General features: G+C 40.1%; 2 protein-coding genes across 3 annotated transcripts in view; one reads left to right on the forward strand and one right to left on the reverse strand.

Moving 5' to 3' along the window:
* The window catches only part of mdga2 (MAM domain containing glycosylphosphatidylinositol anchor 2), a 163,903-nt gene that overhangs the window by 121,157 nt on the left and 24,776 nt on the right, over positions 1 to 17,970 (reverse strand). The gene's annotated exons all lie outside the window — the stretch shown is intronic.
* LOC111235837 (low choriolytic enzyme-like) lies at positions 2,736 to 5,696 on the forward strand. Of its 2 annotated transcripts, none has more exons than XM_022764406.1 (8): positions 2,736 to 2,804; positions 2,954 to 2,972; positions 3,077 to 3,139; positions 3,331 to 3,477; positions 3,597 to 3,714; positions 5,086 to 5,264; positions 5,356 to 5,437; positions 5,555 to 5,696. In XM_022764406.1, the coding sequence occupies exons 1-8, from the start codon at positions 2,736 to 2,738 to the stop codon at positions 5,694 to 5,696; spliced, it is 819 nt and encodes a 272-aa protein (XP_022620127.1). The 2 variants fall into 2 exon arrangements, with proteins under 2 accessions (XP_022620127.1, XP_022620135.1); XM_022764414.1 differs by having other exon boundaries at positions 3,086 to 3,139.

A 17,970-nucleotide genomic window follows, 5' to 3' on the forward strand; every position in this document is an offset into this window, starting at 1 on the left:
TCACACATAAAACACCTGCAGTCTCTCACACACACACACACACACACACACACACACACACACAGGAACACACATACACACACACACAGTGCAATTTTTGTTCCTAAACAATAAATGCCACATTACAGTGATGTACAGCAGAGGACCACATCATATAAAGGTTGCTATGATGGAATCTCTGTTTGAAGCTGCCGGCCTGGACATGTGAAATCAGATCCTAAAACTGTTTATGGCGCCGTGAAGCCAGACAGCATCTCTCTCCCCCCCTGTAAACAATCCAGTGGAACCTGATGATTTATTAGCGAAGTATCCAATAAATCTGAATACTCATCTCTCTAAACAACCCAATTCTGGATTTGGAGATTTTAGAAGACCGTTTTCTGTTCTGAACAGTCTGGCGGTGGCCGAGGTCCAGTATTTACCACTGAGATCATCGCTGTTGCAGCAGCAGCAGCGGCAGCAGCAGAAGCTCTTCAGTAATGAATCCCGGACTTTACAGCCAGTCACTAATTGAGCCATTATTATTATCTGAAACAATACATTTTAAATGGAGCTCCACAACAATAGGTCATACCCAGTGTAAACTACAAAGCTCTTCGCGCATCTAGAGGGTTGTAAAGGCCACAGTGGCCGTTTAGTTTAATGGGAAATGAGGTTTTTGTAAGAGATGTTCTGATCCCATTGTTTCCTTACCAATACTGATTCAAATGTCAATAACGATGCGTAAAAAAATAAATAAATAAAAATGTTAACAGCTGTTTACGACTCACCCTGTATGGATGTGATATGATTGCTGTCATTGTTCTATGGCAGGGCTCAGGTTAAGCCCTTTGTAAAGCATGAACAAATACATTGGAAACCACTTATAGTGATAGCAGTTACAGTGATCAACCGCTTACATGGATCAAGAAGCTTGGGACAGAATCATTTCTATACAAATGTTGTAAATGATTTGCTTGTAGCAATCCAGCAGTCCGTTAACAGTGTTCGTTTTGGGTCTTTTCATACTCGACGACATGTAGAAAAAGAATTTAAAAACTGTCGTAGCCTATTACTGCGAGCTGTCATATGTGCTCCCACTTATGTCTCATCTCATCTCACAGTGTGTGTGTCTCACTCACTGACCGCCTATTAGTGACTTCAGCCAACGGCTAACGTTACGCTATTTACCAGAAATCAATTCTTCTTCTCTGCTCTATAACAGTAGCTGCCGGTGGCTTCGCAGCACAAATTCCAGTGTAGGCGACTGGATTAGAGAGGCGAAGAAAACCGCCGTTTTATCTGGGTGTGAAACTATAACGTTTATATACATTACGTGGTATCTCATGCGCATAGACTCGAGGACTCGCACGACTCCCGAGATGAGCTGATGGTATCAGCGCCACTGGAGTTGTTAGTGATCAAGCTTTTAAGTGCTCATACTTGGATCAAACAGCAAGTTAGTTCTGATACCAATAGCGATAGAAGTTTCTTTTTGGCATCACAAAGTAATATTTTCTGGCTGGAGGAAAAATACAGCAGTGTAGGGAGAGGCAGCACAGCAGTATTGAACCAAAGAGATGCTCAGAGTGGTGGAGCAGCTCCCTCAGCAAACAGAAATCAAATAATAATCTTGATTTTTACTTCAAAATAAAGTTTTTTTTGTTGTTGTTGTTTTTTTTACATGTAAATTCTTGCAATTAATTTAAGAAATGCTGATATTAAATATGGTGTGAACACGACTTTTGGGTAAAAAAAGAAAACAGAGCCGACAAATAAGTGTGTCTTCACAGTGTTCCAACAACTACAGAAGATGTTTATCAGGAGGCAGTTTGTTTCGTTTTTTTTGTTTTTGGTTATTTGTCTCTCCTCCTTTTTCTCTGCTCCAACAATGCCTTTTCCTACAGTCCTGCATCATTGTTCTTCTTAGAATTATTGTTATTATTATTTTCATCAATGCTTTTGTTCATTTTATTAAGGCTCGCTACAAAGTTTTCAGTGCACGTTTTTCGTCAAATGAAATGGTTGTTTCTGTAATTGTTCTACTTATCTTACTCAAAAATGTACCATGTTCCATTAGGGCTACAGCTATAATGTTTCCATTTTCAATTAACCGATTGATTTCTGAAATAATCAAACAACCTTTGCTGTATATAATGTCAGAGCCCACAGTGACTTAAGTAAATAAGTAAATATAAGGCATGTTTGCTTGAAACTTATCAAAAAACTCAATCACTTATCAAAATAGTTGCAGATCAATTGTTGGTCTATTGTTATCTATTGTTTAGTACAACGATAGTAATCTTTGTATGATGCTACTGGGTTAGAGAAGCGTCTAAATCCTATGAATTCACCTCAGTGCCTGCAAATATTTAATGTGAACATGGCATTATTTGTTTCAAATGTTATATCTGTTATTTTGGGGATAAAACTTTGGGACGGCGCCAGATCTCATGCACAGACCTCCTGCCGGGTAAAAAGGCTGTCTGAAATGTGATGCTAAGCGATCTGACAGCAGCCTGTGGTCACTGTAATCCCCCCAGAATGAGATTATCCCTGTGTGGAAACAGTGAGCCATGGTGGGCAGGGCACTCCCATCAGCTGTGTGTCTAAGACAGAGCCCATTGAACCCCTACCGCTAATCTCTGTACACAGACACACCTCGACATCCTGCATATAAACTCGGCCCGGACTGGGCTTCAGCATCAGTCCTGGGTGAGGCGAGTGAAGACTCACGTCATCACCTTCAGATAAAAATGGACTTTAAAACAACTAGGTCTCTTCTTCTCCTGCTTCTGGGCTTCTGCAACGCTCAGCAAGGAAATGTAAGAAACAACTCACTAAACATAGTGCTGAACAGTTTCTATGCACTGTATGGGTGTCTGTCTCTGCCCACTTCATTACATTAAACTGACTTTAAAGACTGTAGAATGAAGTACAGAGGTTTATGTTTTCTGTTTTTTTTTCCCCACAGGATCATGGTGCTGATGATGGTAAGTTTGGAGCTCTGTCTAACAAACCATATCTATCACGCTTCGCGCCGTTTATCATAGTCAACATAGAGTTGTCTGACATCTGCTTTTCTTCCATTCATTAGAGATCTCAGTGGATGGCTCCGCTATGGAGGACATTACCACAACCATTCTGAGAATGAACAATGGTGAGTATTCAATCATGATATTACAAGGACGGCGAGGGGAACATTAGCTTCTCACTATATTAATGCAGATTTTCTAAATTCAATAAAGGAATGGGTTGTTTTTTTTTTGAGAACTAAAATAATTTATTGTTTGATTTTACCAAAGTTTCTGACAAATGGATGAAAGCACATATTTTCTTTCATTTTAATAGGATCTAAAGATTTTCTGCTGGAAGGAGACGTGTTGATTCCAAAAACCAGGAATGCTATGAAGTGCTTTAATAAAGCATATACCTGCCTGTGGTCAAAATCTGCTAATGGGAACGTGGAAATCCCTTTCATCTTAAGTGAAAAATATGGTGGGTTTCAATTTTTAAGGTAATACATTCGTGAAACAGGATTGGGTATCTTAACATGTCTCTCTCACCTAGTGAATGGATGATATTACTGATTTTTATCATTTTATCCGCAACTGTAGACAACTCTGAGAGGAGTCAGATTTTAGCAGCCTTGAGGGACTTTGAATCAAAAACCTGCATTCGCTTCATTCCACGTGCGGCTCAGAGGGCGTACTTAAGCATTGAACCAAGATATGGGTAAGTAAATAACTAAAACACCCTCGCATGTGAAGGGAGGAAGTATATGTAGAGTACATACACCAATAACATCATATATATAAAAGTGGGACACTGAAGATATATGCATTTGTCAAGAGACATGCCATGTCGAGTGCATTGTGCACGACATGGCTTAAGTACCATTACTTCATTTGATTTCAACCTATCCGTCTCTACGCTGGATGGATCAGGATTTGCACACTGGACGACACACAGTGTTCCAGGCAGTTGAATGTATTTTAAAGGCTGGGGTGCCCTCCTGTGATCGACAACTTCCTCAGCACAATGTTTCTGAGCTGCCTCGATGCAGACACACCCATCTGATGCTACACACTTGCACGGATGGATGACTGAGCGTAGCCTAACAGGCGCAGGCCCAAGAGCCCAAGGCATCGAGGAGGCCCCTGAGCAAGAGCCTCTGTTATCACGACTGACTGTTAACGTTCCTTGATGAGAAGTAACAGAGCTCGGTTATAAGGAGGGACTTCCTGATTGAGAGTTTTTTTTTTTTGCTTCTGATCATGATCAGAGTCTTTCAATATTGACAATCTGAAAACTGAATCCCATCCAACATTTGTTACTGTTGATTTTTTTTTTCCTTTTTACATCTTCACATCACAACAGCACACTGCACTGAAGCTACGGCAACATTACATTTGAATACTGTACAGTAACATAAGCAGAGTAAAGAGTGTAGTTTGCTCTAGTATTTAGCGAAGCAGTGCCAGTGTAAAGAGCCTATAATGACTAAAAAGATGCAAAACAGCTAAAAAAAAAAAAAAGACGTAAGAAAACCACAAAGAGAGACACAAAACAACCACATAAAGATGCCAAACAACCACAAAGAGACACAAACCATATAGAGATGCACAACAACTACAAAGACATGCAAAACAACCGCAAAGACATGAATGCAAAGTTACTACAAACAATGCAGCCGTGTCATTTTTTGATCACTTTGCATCTCTTTCAGTCTTGTTCCTATACGGGGGGAGGTGGGGAGTCCACATGTCTGTGCTCAGGGGCACGATCCTGCACACAGGTTAAAGCTGCAACATGCATCCTGCAGGATCATGCTTTTAACTAAGGCAAAGAAGTGCTTTTCTAATCCATCCTCCCTCATTGTCAGAATCATGCATCTGTAACTGACAGCCACAACTAAGCTCTCGGATATGCTAACAGCAAAAAAAAAAAAAAAAAAAAAACCTCCACAAACATAATCAGAAAGCTAATTATTTACCAATGTACACAAAGGGTTGCTGGTAATATAAATTATATTACTTTATTAATTAAATGTTGCATGTTGCATATTAATGGCCCCTGTCTCTCTCTCTCTCTCTCTGCCATTAGCTGTTCCTCTTTACTGGGTCGTATTGGAGACAAGCAGGTGGTGTCACTGCAGAGGTTCGGCTGCATACGCCACGGCATCATCCAGCATGAGCTGCTGCACGCACTAGGTTTCTACCACGAACACACTCGCAGCGACCGCGACATGTATGTCAAAATCAACTGGGAAAACATCAATAAATGTAAGAAACTCACTTTACGACTGACCGATTCAGATCGATCTTTGTCTCAGTCTATTAGCTATTTATTTGTCTTTGTTTTTTTTGTCAATAGATTTTGTCTACAACTTCCAAAAGAAGGACACAGATAATCTCAACACTCCATACGACTACTCCTCTGTAATGCACTATGGAAGGTAGGGTCGAACAGAAACGTTACACTAAAACAAATAAGTCTGTGTTGAATCTAATTCTATTCTGGAAACACATTTCTGAACATGTCTTTGTCTTATTGCTATTGTCCAAACCTGTAGAACTGCCTTTGGAAAGTTTGGAGCCGAAACCATAACTCCCATCCATGACCCCTCTGCTTCGGTCGGCCAGAGAGATGGCCTGTCCAAAATCGACATTCTCAGGATCAACAGGCTCTACAAGTGCTGGAGTTACTTCGGATAGAGAATTGCTGCAGTATTCAGTTTCCCCTCTCGCACTTGTCACATTAATGTGACGGTATGATTATAAAAGCTTGAGATTCATCAATCTTATGTGTCTCTTGTCATTTACAGTGAAGTACATGTATTGTTTTTGGGTTCTGTTGACATAGCAAGATGGACGTTTATAGGGGCATTGTGTGGATTTCACAAAGTCGTGTTACAATTTTGGAGACTTCAAATTCATGACAGAAATTCTGCATTTCAAACTGGGGGTAAAGTTTGATAGACGGCAGTATTTATCATACAGGAAGGATCTAAGCGAAGACACTATCAAGATCCATTACTGGAAGCTTACAAATATTAAGCACAACAAGCGAGGGAGGATATCTCCAAGTCTGCAACATCAGCTTTGACTATTCTTGATTTATCTGTCTCCTGCAAGTTCGCAACTTCATAGATGTGCAATACAAAATAACTGGGATATGCTGTTAAGTGTTGATTCACTCAGTCTGGAGTTGTACTTTATAGTCTGTTCCTGCCTGATTCTATTTCTTGAAATATTTTTTCCGCTCATTGGATTCAGCAAATTCAGAGAATACTCAAATAACCCTTCTCGTTTCTACGGAATCAGGAAAGATGCCCTCAACGAACCTCCTGTATGATTCAGATCATTACAAAACCTTCCATTTATCTTGGTTAAACAGAACAACTTTGTATGTATGCAGTAAAATCCTGTTGAAAATCAAACTGTTTTGCTGAATCTATTATTACAGTACGAAAACAAAGTTAGGAAGTATTGGCGAAGACAAAAAAAAAAGAATTTAATTAGATACAAAAATGTCTGAAGGGCAAATATGCGTCAATATTTTCATAATTGAGTTCATTTCCATTTCGGCTCATAGTAATTAAGTTTGGGATTTGTACACTACTGAAGAGTACAGTGTTTTATCAGAGTGAATCAGTACTGCAGTATATTAAGCGAGCCAAACTTTGCAGGGCTGCGTCTCTGCGGAGAGGCATAGATGTGGTAGGACATGAGATAAACCCCTCTGCTACTACTCCCTAACCCTGCAGAGAAAATATTTTTATTTTATTTTACTTGGCCACAACCCATACTCTTGGATGTGTGTGTGTGTGTGTGTGTGTGTTTTTTTTTTTTTTTTTTCACCCTTTGAAATGCTGTGCAGTGTTATTCTTCTGTATTCACCCCAGTCAGAGAGAGAGCAGTGTTGGGTGAGAAAGGAGTAGAGGGGGAGTTTCAGGGGCAGATAAGGGAAGAATGCCTCGGAGAGAGAGAACAGATTCCTATTAAGCAAATTTTCCTCCTCGCATGATGTATGAATGCACTAACAATCATGACAGCATTGGATGCATTTCTCCAGTGCTCTGGCTTAAATACAGCTAAAGAGGCCATGGCACAAGCAGTGCTCTGAGAAAGGCAGTGAATCTGTATAGTTCAGATGGACACAGGGCCTTTAATGTTTCATAAAGTAGTTTCAGTTCATATCAATCGTTCTGCCCATGAAATATTTAAAATCTACTTGTTTATTGAAATATTTAACGCTCTGGCTCTGTTCGTGCTCCAAGAAGCTCAGAGAGACTTTTCGGCCAGATATAAATTTAAGTATTTCTCCAAATCCTGATTAAAATAAAATTAGCACTGAGCCCGAGATCCCGTAACTGAAGCACAAACATGCCACCATTCAAATACACTGTGGCTAAGAATCACCGAACGTTCAATCAAACTGGAGTCTAATGAGAGTCATCTCTCTGAACTGTGAAGATGACGCAAACAAACACATCATATGGAATATTTCATCTTTCCTTTGATTGCTCGCATGTATTCCTCCCTTGGTTTTGGTCTTACTGAAGCCTGATAAAATAAAAAATATATTAAATAGAAGCCTGATCTGCAGTGTATTACCTTACATTTAGTATTACCGGGCGTTATTTGATAACAGCTTTAAAGCATTGTCTGTAATGCTCTTACAGCTGCTCTTTGACCGTCCTTTAAAGGGCAGTGTGTATATGACCGGCACAGGGCTCCTGTAGGATGTCTGTTCTAATGAGAGCCGGCCGAGCAGAGCCAAATGCAGTCTGATCTGTGATGTCACTGGTAATACGCTGGCAGGCCATAACTGCTGGCTGGCTGAGCAGCTCTTACCACCACGTTATTAACACAGATCAGTGTACCTGCCTCTCTTCAAACACGATAAGCTTCAACACACAGCTCTCCTCAGTTCACTGCGTGAGCCGCCTAATACCCACCAATAGGAAATTAAAATGTTCTCTCAGAGTGGTGCTGCCATCTCAGTCAATCCAACCTTGGAGAAGGTTTCAAAATTTTTCTAGCTGTTAACCTTCTTAGGACAAAAAGACCCTTATGCCTCTATCTGAGAGTTAGTTACATTTAAAGGATGGGTTCACCTTTTTTCCGAGCCCGTCTTAAAACAATACTCATACGTGTGATGAAAGAGTTTGTGCCGTCTGTAAACATTGTTCTCCATACTTGTTATGATACATATTCTTCTAAGTGCTACTTTAATGTAGAAGATGAGGGACAAAATCCACAAAATCCTTTTCCTGTGTTCAAGTGCATTCTTAAGTAAATCTGAAGCTAATGTGAGGCTTTAGCAGTCCAGTCATGTCAAATCAATTTTTTTGTACCCAAAAAATATGCATAAAAAAAATGGAACTCCTTCTCAGAGTCATCTCTCAGTCAAATCTGAACACAGAGACATAATGCACATATTTTAAGATTCATATTTACTGAGGATATCCTTATCACTGTTTATTGCAAATACATGTCCATAAATCAGTTTAGAAATCATAGAGAAAGACGCTCTTCATGACTCTGGAACTCGCCTCAAAGTATCAACGAATTTCAGCATCAGTTGTCTGTACAAGATTGGTTATGTTTCAGACAGGAACTGCAAATAGCTAATTCATCTTTTTTTTTTTTTTCTTAATGTGTCATACAATATAATAAGGCGCAGTGTCCCATCAATACTGGTTCTTATATTAATGTAACCATGACACTCATTTATTCTTTCAGGTTGTGGAAACCTATGGGCTTACAGACAACAAACTCCACTGACTCTGCTAAAAGCCTGTGAATAAAGAATGAGAAGCTACAGTCTTTGAGAACAAATTTCCCTGTTTTTGTTACTTTCCCTTTTGCAGCTCAGCAAAGAAAGACATAAAAAAGGGAAGTTATGTACTAAAAGACTAACGTTGAAAAATACCCTAAACTTGATTTTATCGCACTCAAGCTGCTGAAGACTTCTATTAGGTTAAGCTGAATATATTTTTACACAGAATGAAAATCTCTTATTCTTACAAGCTATAAAATCACATTAGAAATCGATCTCTTTACGGCCACTATGGTAAAAGGGACTGATGAGAACTCTTGTACATATGTGCGTGTGAGTATTGTTTTCAGGCACACTGGGAAAACTGTGAACTAAGCTAAATAAAAAAAACATACATCAACATTCTCCCGAACATAATTAAAAAGAAACAAAGAGGATTTTTTTTTTTTTTAAAACAAAAGAGATAGTTGTTTGCGTGGATCATTTGATTTTGAAGTCTGCGGTGTGTGTCTGCTTTCAAAGCCTGTCCTGGGTCACAAGCAAGTCAGCTGTTAAGTGCCCCCTTTTGAGTGAGATGAAAGCAGCGCTTGCAAAAAAACAAGTAAATTTAGTTAAGGACGCAATCAAAAGAAATAACAGATTGGCATACAAATTCTGGAAGTCTTTGTTGTTGCCCTGCAGGACCCAGTAGAAACGATTAGCGGGCTGCGGGATCGAAGGCACCAAAGTAATGTGCTATTGTTGAAGCTTTCATGAAGTTTGACTCAGCTTCTCTTCTGCAGATCTGAGGAGCCTGAGGAGCCATATATATGAACCTCTAAGATGTCTGAACCTAGAATAGCACGTTGACAAGTTACTGTCTGTTGTCACTGCGTTCTCAAATCTCATAAATATTTCATGCATTGTGTTCCCTGAAACTGAGATAGTGGCTGGCATTACTTTAAATACAAAAAAAAAAAAAAAGGACATTTCAGAAGATAGCGAGATGAGGGAAATGTGAAGAGATTCTGACTACAGATTGAAATAAGTATACGTTGTCTTTACAGGCCATGAGGCGCTTTCCATATACAACACCAGCATGTCTGTGTCAAAGAGAAATGATGTTTTAAAAAGGCCTTTGTAAATGTGTAAATCAGACTGAAGCATTAGTGTACAATCCCTCTGAGATGTGTTCTCAGAGCTGCACCACATCTCTGTTTGTCAGCGCTGAGGAATTGCAGCTGTCGAAAATGATGCGGTCCCATTAGTGATGGAATCCAAGCTGAGACGGAGCCAGACAGAAAGCCGCTGTGGGGACAAGATGATAACAAGGTACTCATTGGAGATGTGAGGGATGGTGTTTGTGCATCACTCTCTGTGTGTGTCTGATGAGAACGGGGCAGCGGAGGAGATGGAGGGGTTAAGATAAAGAGAGAGAGAGAGAGAGAGAGAAGGCGTGGAGAATGAGAAAAAGAGGGAAACAGTTAAGGGAGAAAAAGGATGAGGGGAGGAGATAAGACGAGACAAATAGAGATGAGAACAATGAGACTCGGGAGCAAGGAAGAGTGAGAGGGACAGTAATCACGGAGAGGAAACAGTGAAACACACGAATCAAAGCGGTGACTGAAGCAACTGGGTTGACCAGAGAGAGCGAGTGAGAGAGAGAGCGAGCAAGACAATAGTCAGTGCCCTGAGAGATTGGCAGGTTTATTCACAGGGAGTTACTGATCTCTCATCCTGCAGATCATTTCAGCTCCGAACTAAGCTACATGCATCACAGCGGGATAAAGACACAGACACGTTACAACTGCCGCAAAAGAGATCGCTTCATCCACTGCAACAAATGAGCAGAGCCGAGCAGGTTATGATGTCACGCATCAGACGCAGCTCTCAACAGTACGTTAAGCCACAGTTAATAAGCAGGCTGACTGATATCTTGATTACAAAACAGTCTGACACATGAAGTCAGGTAAACAATTAACAGAACTGACATCCAGTATATGAGGTATATTTCAACAGTTAGATAGCTGTTTGTTACTGTTAGCAATGTGATAATATCCCGAGTGGGGTTCACACCCAGAGTCTTTCTGGGTGTGAACTTAAATCAACACGTAACGTCTGAAGTCACTGTGACTTTTCCGTATTTAACCGGACGACAGTCTTTCCCTAACCCAAACAAACTACTGTGAGTGCCTGGACCTACCCATAAAAAAGTTAAATAATACTGTAGACCAGGGATGCCATGGTTACGGCCCGCGGGCCGGACCTGGCCCGATTGAACATCACATCCGGCCCGTTGGTTGATATGGGAGAGCATTTTTTGTCTGCTTTGCAAGTGGGTAAAGTTGTTTTAGAAAGACAAAACGCCAAAAATGTGAATTAAATCAGATAATTTCGTTAGGTAAAAATGTGTTATGAACGAATAAAATAGGTTACATACTTTATTAATCCTGCGGAGCTGCCTGGTGTGACTTTGCGGGAGACAAACAGCGCAGTGAGCCCCCCTCCTCCCCTCGCGCGCGGACAATATAACCTACCAGTGAAGGAGACATCGCCCATCCCTAAGCTTAAATTGCTTGCACAAAACTTTTGATCAGCACTCAGCATTTGTTTATTGTTGTTGTTCATTTAAACTAGTATGCACAGAGAGCGTGAGGGGGCGGGCGAGAGAGAGAGAGAGAGTGCGAGCAAGCAAGTGTGAGAGCTAGAGTGAGCTCTGCGGTCTTGGCCATTAGTTCATGTTATTTTTATGTGGGTAATATGTTGTCAAATATGTTTAAACTTAAATAAACTTGCCTACCTATACAGTAGTTATGTCTCATTGTATTAGTTTGTCCTGGTATAGATGTGATGCGCGTCATTGAATAATGCGCAAATAGATATTCAAATAGTTTGAATATATGTGTTTTTTAGAGGGAATATTCAAACGTCATTTTTGAGCAATTTTGACAGCCCTAGCATGGATAGGACAATGTTACGTTTTCAGAGGGTACTGTAACTTGCTTTAGGCTTCTATGTAATTGTAGGCCTCATTGTGAGGCTATTGTGGTGCCAATGCAATTTCTTTTTGATGTGTAGGCTTTAATGAATAATTTCAAACAGTGATGTTGAGTCAGTGTTTGGTCTTTTCAGTTCGAAAGTGTAATTCGGCACGCTGAGGTCTCACTTGAAAAAAATCTGGCCCCCTGACCAATTTCACCCTGGCATCCCAGCTGTAGACACTCTACAAATGGATACTGTACTGCAAGATTTTGGTGGAAAACAAATATGCTGCCTGTGACTTGCCAGTTAAACAAATGAATAACATACCGTTGTTGCATTTATAGAGGAAGGGGGACAGGAATCTCTCTAGATTCTCTAATATACTGTACTTTTCTGATGAAATTAAATAATAGACAAAACCCATGTTGTGCCATTCAAGTTGGTTAAGAAAAAAGCAAAAAATTCCCACAAGAATGACATTTTAACAAACAACACATAAGCAAAATATTACTGCCAGCTCAAGGAAATCATCCTGTAGATTTGATACACTAGGAATAAAAGCATGGACACTATACACAGTAGAGCAGAAATGTTCTGATCACATTAAAATCCCGTCAGCACCAAGGACAGCGCACAATGCTATAGACCGGTGTTCTGGTCAACATTTAGTCCACAATGATTTAATTACATCAGTGTTTAGCCTATAACATTTTACTCACCTGATAATGTGTAAACACATTCTAGTGGAGGGTAGTTCAGCCTCAGCTAACTGTCTACTATTCAACACTGCATAAGGACATCAGAGACGCGGTGACGGCGTTTACAGCAGTTTGCAGGTGAAGTTACAGTAACAGCGTAAACAGTAAAAGACAGTTAATATCAGAGTTATGCTCAAGTGCTTGAATGCATTTAGTCTGTATATGTACATGCGGGTACTTCAAGAGATATAACGGCATTAAACCACAATTCCATCAGCAACCTTTATATAGCATGGCCCTCTGCTGTACATCGCAATAATGTGGCATTTATCCGGAAACACAGGTGTGTGTGTGTGAGTGTGTGTGTTAAAAGCAAGATGGAAAGTTACTGTTCATGTGCATGTGTGCATGTACTGTGTGTATCAGTGCATTTGAATGTGCGTGCTAAAGGTGGGATTGTATAATGACTGCTATAGAAATATAATTGCAACCTTGAAATGTGGCAATTATATGTGGCAATTACGCAGGTTGTGTGTGTCTGACTCCTGTGAGCAGGGGAGTGGATGACGGCTTCCAATCCCCGTGAAGCCTTCCAAGGCCATTTATTCCATTTTATATTAATAGCACCTGTCTTGCTTTCATAGGCAGGACGCCTATGAAATGATTATCGCGGCATTAGGTTGTACTTCACTCTCTTTGTCCTTAGTGCACTTGCCAATAAACCCAGGTGGATTGCGATCGTCCGACAGCTGTCTCCGATTTTCAGTTGATTATACATCCTTCGTTTTTTTTTTTTGTCAATGTGCTAAATGAAGTTTTCGGTGATGACTCCCAAATGACTTTTAAGCCAATAAATTGGATCGTCATTTGCAATAAAACTGGTTTAATCATAGCACAGTTGTATCATGGGTGCAGATGAAAAATTGAATAAAATGGGCAAACAGCCAATGACGAGATGACAGAATGATGAAGTGATTCCCAAAAGAATTAGAGAGTGATCCCCAAAGGTAGGACGTTTACTTGTTCTAAGTGTTGAACAGCAACAAATACACTTTCAGAATCCTAGCTGTCCCAGATATAGCCAATAAGGGGAAATTATGTTCTTTTTTTCAATCTAAATGTTTCTTTTTTCTTTGTTTACAACATAATGTTCCTAGGAGGACATATTGTCCCTGCAGAGATGTGTTGCACATTTAAGATATTTTTAACTTAGTATACTTGTATATTGCCCAATTAAAGCTGTAATTAATGCAGCAGCTTTGTGCTTCCAGGAAAATAGGAAACTCAACGCATATGACAAACAAACAGCCAAGACCAAGCTCCTCAAGTGGCTGAAGCACCGAAAACAAAGCACACAAGGGTCAAAAGTCCCTGATTGTGCTTTGAAACTACTATTTCAATAAAATTCACTTTGATGGCATGTTTGTAGGCTCTTCTCTGAGCCGACTGTGTGTCTCCACACATCCTCTTGCCCCCATGTACTTCCATCATCTTGCCGCAGATGATCGGAAAATGTAATTTCTTCTCGTTGAATGAATGGTTTGGAGAGCAAATGAACGTCTGCTGAGGCAATATATGTCTCTGTCTTAGAGCGAAGCACACTGTCCACAAGGACATGCTAAATCAGCAGAAAGGTCAAACAGTACAGAGGGGGGCTTTTATGGGGCAGGAGAAATAATATTTTGTCCTATCAAATGAACAGTGTCTGCCTGTTTTAGTTCATGACGGACACATGACTCCAGCCGTTCAAACCTGAATTACATGCTCCTTCCACGTGAAAATGCTTCCATTCAGGAGAGAACCTAAACAGGGTTCTCGTGTCTGGCTTCTGTCGTCATTCAACTTTTATAGCAACAGCAGGAACGTTCTACTACTGAAAAGGAAAGAATCGATTTGAGCTGCGTTTGAAACGCCAAAGTGGAAGTTTCCCAGCGGTTGAAAGAAGTGCACCCATGAGATGTTAACAAAAAAAAAAAAAACAATAACTCCAAAGGGAACGACAACAGTCTGCGCTGTTTCGGTTACACCCTCCTGCTCTTGGTTCATCGCATCTGACACAAACCGGAGAAGGAAGGAACAAAGGATCTCATAGTTCTTCCAGCCTCGCTTGACGTCAGGATTCAGGGAACTGCACTTCTCAAGATGCAGTAAATGGAAGCAGGCAAGCATGTTAGCCTGTAGTCTGTAGTCTACACATAATGTGAGGACACAGTTAATCATTTTTAAGGCTGAGAAATGGTGAAGATGGTGCTGGTGCATTACAACAGTGCATAGGCTCATTAGCCTTTTCTGCAGTTCACCAGTTCTGATTATGAATCCTTTCATGATTTTTTCAAGTGAAGTGTGTGTGTGTGTGTGTGTGTGTGTGTGTGTGTGTGTATGTGAGAGAGACAGTGACACAAGAGGAACCCCTTCTAGTGAGGATGTTTGCTAATACCAGGGTGAGGGTTTTCTTTCTTTTAAGTGTCTTCAAGTGGCAGCTGTCCAGTACGTTGTGTGTCACACTGATAAAAATGGATTTGCAGCTCTGAGATCTGACAATCTTACATTTACGTTTGTGTGTGTAGCACAACGAGCCTCTTGTTTTGGAGTAGCTTTAGTAGCTTTTTTTTTTTTTTTTTCCCTCAGGTAGCAGTTTGGAGTGGACGGTCTTCCACACCAGTTAGTACAAGAAACTAATTGAAATAAAGTTTTTTCCCTCTTCCCATAACTGACTGGACATGTTGTGTGCCAGTTATGATACCTCATGCAACGAGAGGATCATTAGACCATGAAATTGAGCAATGTTACCTTGTCTTGTGTAAAGATTCAGTGTTTCGTCTAGGATTTTTTTCAGCGGCAGGGGCACTTGTGCTCCTGAGTTGAAAAACTTTGAAGCACATAAAGACTTTCAGTGGCAACATGAAAATTTATCAAATGAGCTGATTTTCCATAATGAGGGGATAAGATTGAATACAAAAAATACATTTGGTTTTTAATCATTTCTTTCTGTATTTATTCAATAATTATATAATTATGACAGTCCAGTCATCACGATGTTGATACTGAGCAAATACTGAAGGTCAGACTACAAAAATAAAGAAAGTTCAGTTGGGGCGGCCGCACCATGTAAGTGACATGATGGGAAAGAAGAGAAGAAGATATACAGCGAAAACACTGACATTCTGAGGGAGAGAAAGGAGGAAAATAAAGCGTCAGAGAAAGAAATAATGAGAAGCGGAGAGACTGTGTTGTTTCTGTGTGTTTCTATGTAATGCAGATAAACTGTTAAAACCTTAACCTTGACTAACAATCATCACAAAACATTGTCTCTGGCAAAAAATAAATAGGACTTTTACAGTCAGCACCCCACAGCTTCTCTATTGTCACGGCTGTTCTGCAACATTTTTATCTTTAGCTGTCATTATTTTTTTCTCTCTGTTGTATTATTTACATCAGTGCACTCTCATCAAAGTGCATGAGTTTAGCCCATTGGATCAAACGATGATGGAAGAAGTTCTCTGATCCTTTACATAAAAGCAGTAGTATCTAAACTAAAAGTACTCATTATGCAGAATTGGATACGAATTTGTATAAATATACAGTGTGTACACGTACACACACACACATATATATATATATATATATATATATATATATGTGTGTGTGTGTATATATATACATATATACACACACACACACACACACACAGGGAGGTCAAACTAATTTCAACTACTTTGTGTAACTGTATTTTTTTCTTATTAATCACGTTTTGTATGTAGAATCACAGCAACCAGCAATTAAGTACAGTAAAGAGTAAAAGATACAATATTTCCCTCTGAAATATAGTGGAGTCCACTACTGGGAACAATTAAAACCCATATTCTGTTTAAACCTGCTTAAAACACGCCTGATCAAACCTGTGAAGAGCAATATAATCCCACTTAAATGTCCAGATTTTGTAACAAAACCGATTGGTGATCAACTTTAATTACATTGACTTATACATGTCTCAATATGGAGTATTGAATTCACAGCGAGAGCACGTTACTGTAAAGTAAAGCCCAAAAGACAAACAGTAAGCGAGTAAATAAGAGCAGTGAGGAGGATAATTTCAATTTGGAAGCTCCTACAATTAAAGAAAGACACAGGCTCAAATCACAAACATCCTTGAAAACATAACAAGGAGTTTTTTTCAAAGCAGTTCCTGCTCATATTTCCACATGACAATAATGTAACTTTGCCAAAAAGAAAAAGGAGACAACAAAAGACTCGTATTGTTGTAGACTATCTCTGCATGATTTACACCAGTGTAATCAGTGACAGTATAATAAGGGAAATAAGTGACTGCCAAAACGGCAAAACATCAGTCTAACAACATTTGCTCTGTTAGTACAGTGTGTTATAAGCGCTTAGTGGTAATGTTAAGTAAATGTGTGATCTGACATGATAAATGTCCAACAACCATCAGTATGGTGCTTGAATCACACTCATCAGCAGCCTTCAAAGAGGGAGCTGTGTAACCTCCGCTCTGCTGGGATAAAAGTGACATGCACAAGCATAGCAGTGTGTCCACAGCTTGAATGAGGCCTGTGTCACAAACAGTGACAGCCTTTTCAATCTGAACATGAAGGAAAATGTAACACGAACATACTGGTGTAGGGGATGTGCCTGACTTGAGCCGAGAAATAAACTTCCACGTCGACATATAGTGCACTTCTAGCTCTGTCATACTGCAGAGTAAAAACTGCAACATTTTGGAAGTTATTGTGTGAGGGGTGTAGTCAGGCAATAAAAAAAGTGTTTCTCCATGGAGTGTAAAATGGGAGGGTTTAGCAGTGTTCAGAGAGGGAGGACAGCAGGGGAGAGCAGGAGGAGTGCAGGTCGCCGGGGTAATTTAGCTCTGATCGCAGTGTACTGTTGTGAAAGCCAGGGGAGGGAAGCCCATGCATCACACTGCAGCTGTGTCCGTAGCGCGCTCTTATGATTGATCACCTCACACTCTGCTTTAATTTAAAGTCAATGGCATCTATAGATACCTGTCAGAACGCAGCAACCTGTACTGTCTCCTCACTGGCCAGGACCCTCAGTTCTCCAACTGAGGAGCGGCCAAACGCCAAGCAGAGATGTAGGAGCCCGATCAGTCCAGGAACAAAAGGAAGAAAAAGAGGGTGAGCCTGGTAATCACTCATCCAGCTGTTTCATTTCTGGCAGCTGTGACAGAGAGTGTATGGTGTTCACTGGTGATTTGAGTCAAAGAAGGATTGCAGCAGGTGAAGCCCTGTTAATGCTGAATGATTGCACGAAGCAAACACAAAAGAAGGGAAATCAGATATGTTATCGAAAATCGGAAAATTTGTAGTTTTCATTATGTAATTTAGAATTTTGTATTAACCTTTAGAGGATAGCAGCCGTTCCCTTTGGCATTATCACAGTAAAACATCTCTGACAATCAGTTTCCTCTATTTGCTTATGTCGCTCTAAGCCAGCTCTGACTCAAACTGCTCATTGTTTGTTCTTTATTTTACACATTCATCTCAATATCAGGGGGAGAGGCTGAAAGATA

This window comes from Seriola dumerili, unplaced genomic scaffold (genome assembly GCF_002260705.1).
Source record: "Seriola dumerili isolate Sdu_G_001 unplaced genomic scaffold, Sdu_1.0 BDQW01000025.1, whole genome shotgun sequence".
NCBI lineage: Eukaryota > Metazoa > Chordata > Actinopteri > Carangiformes > Carangidae > Seriola > Seriola dumerili.

Bases quoted from the DNA above. Each gene is read 5' to 3' on its own strand.
- LOC111235837 (XM_022764406.1), top strand. From the start codon at position 2,736: ATGGACTTTAAAACAACTAGGTCTCTTCTTCTCCTGCTTCTGGGCTTC. The intron at 3,715-5,085 runs GTAAGTAAATAA...CTCTGCCATTAG, and splicing joins AGCATTGAACCAAGATATGG to CTGTTCCTCTTTACTGGGTC. The intron at 5,265-5,355 runs GTAAGAAACTCA...TTTTGTCAATAG, and splicing joins CTGGGAAAACATCAATAAAT to ATTTTGTCTACAACTTCCAA.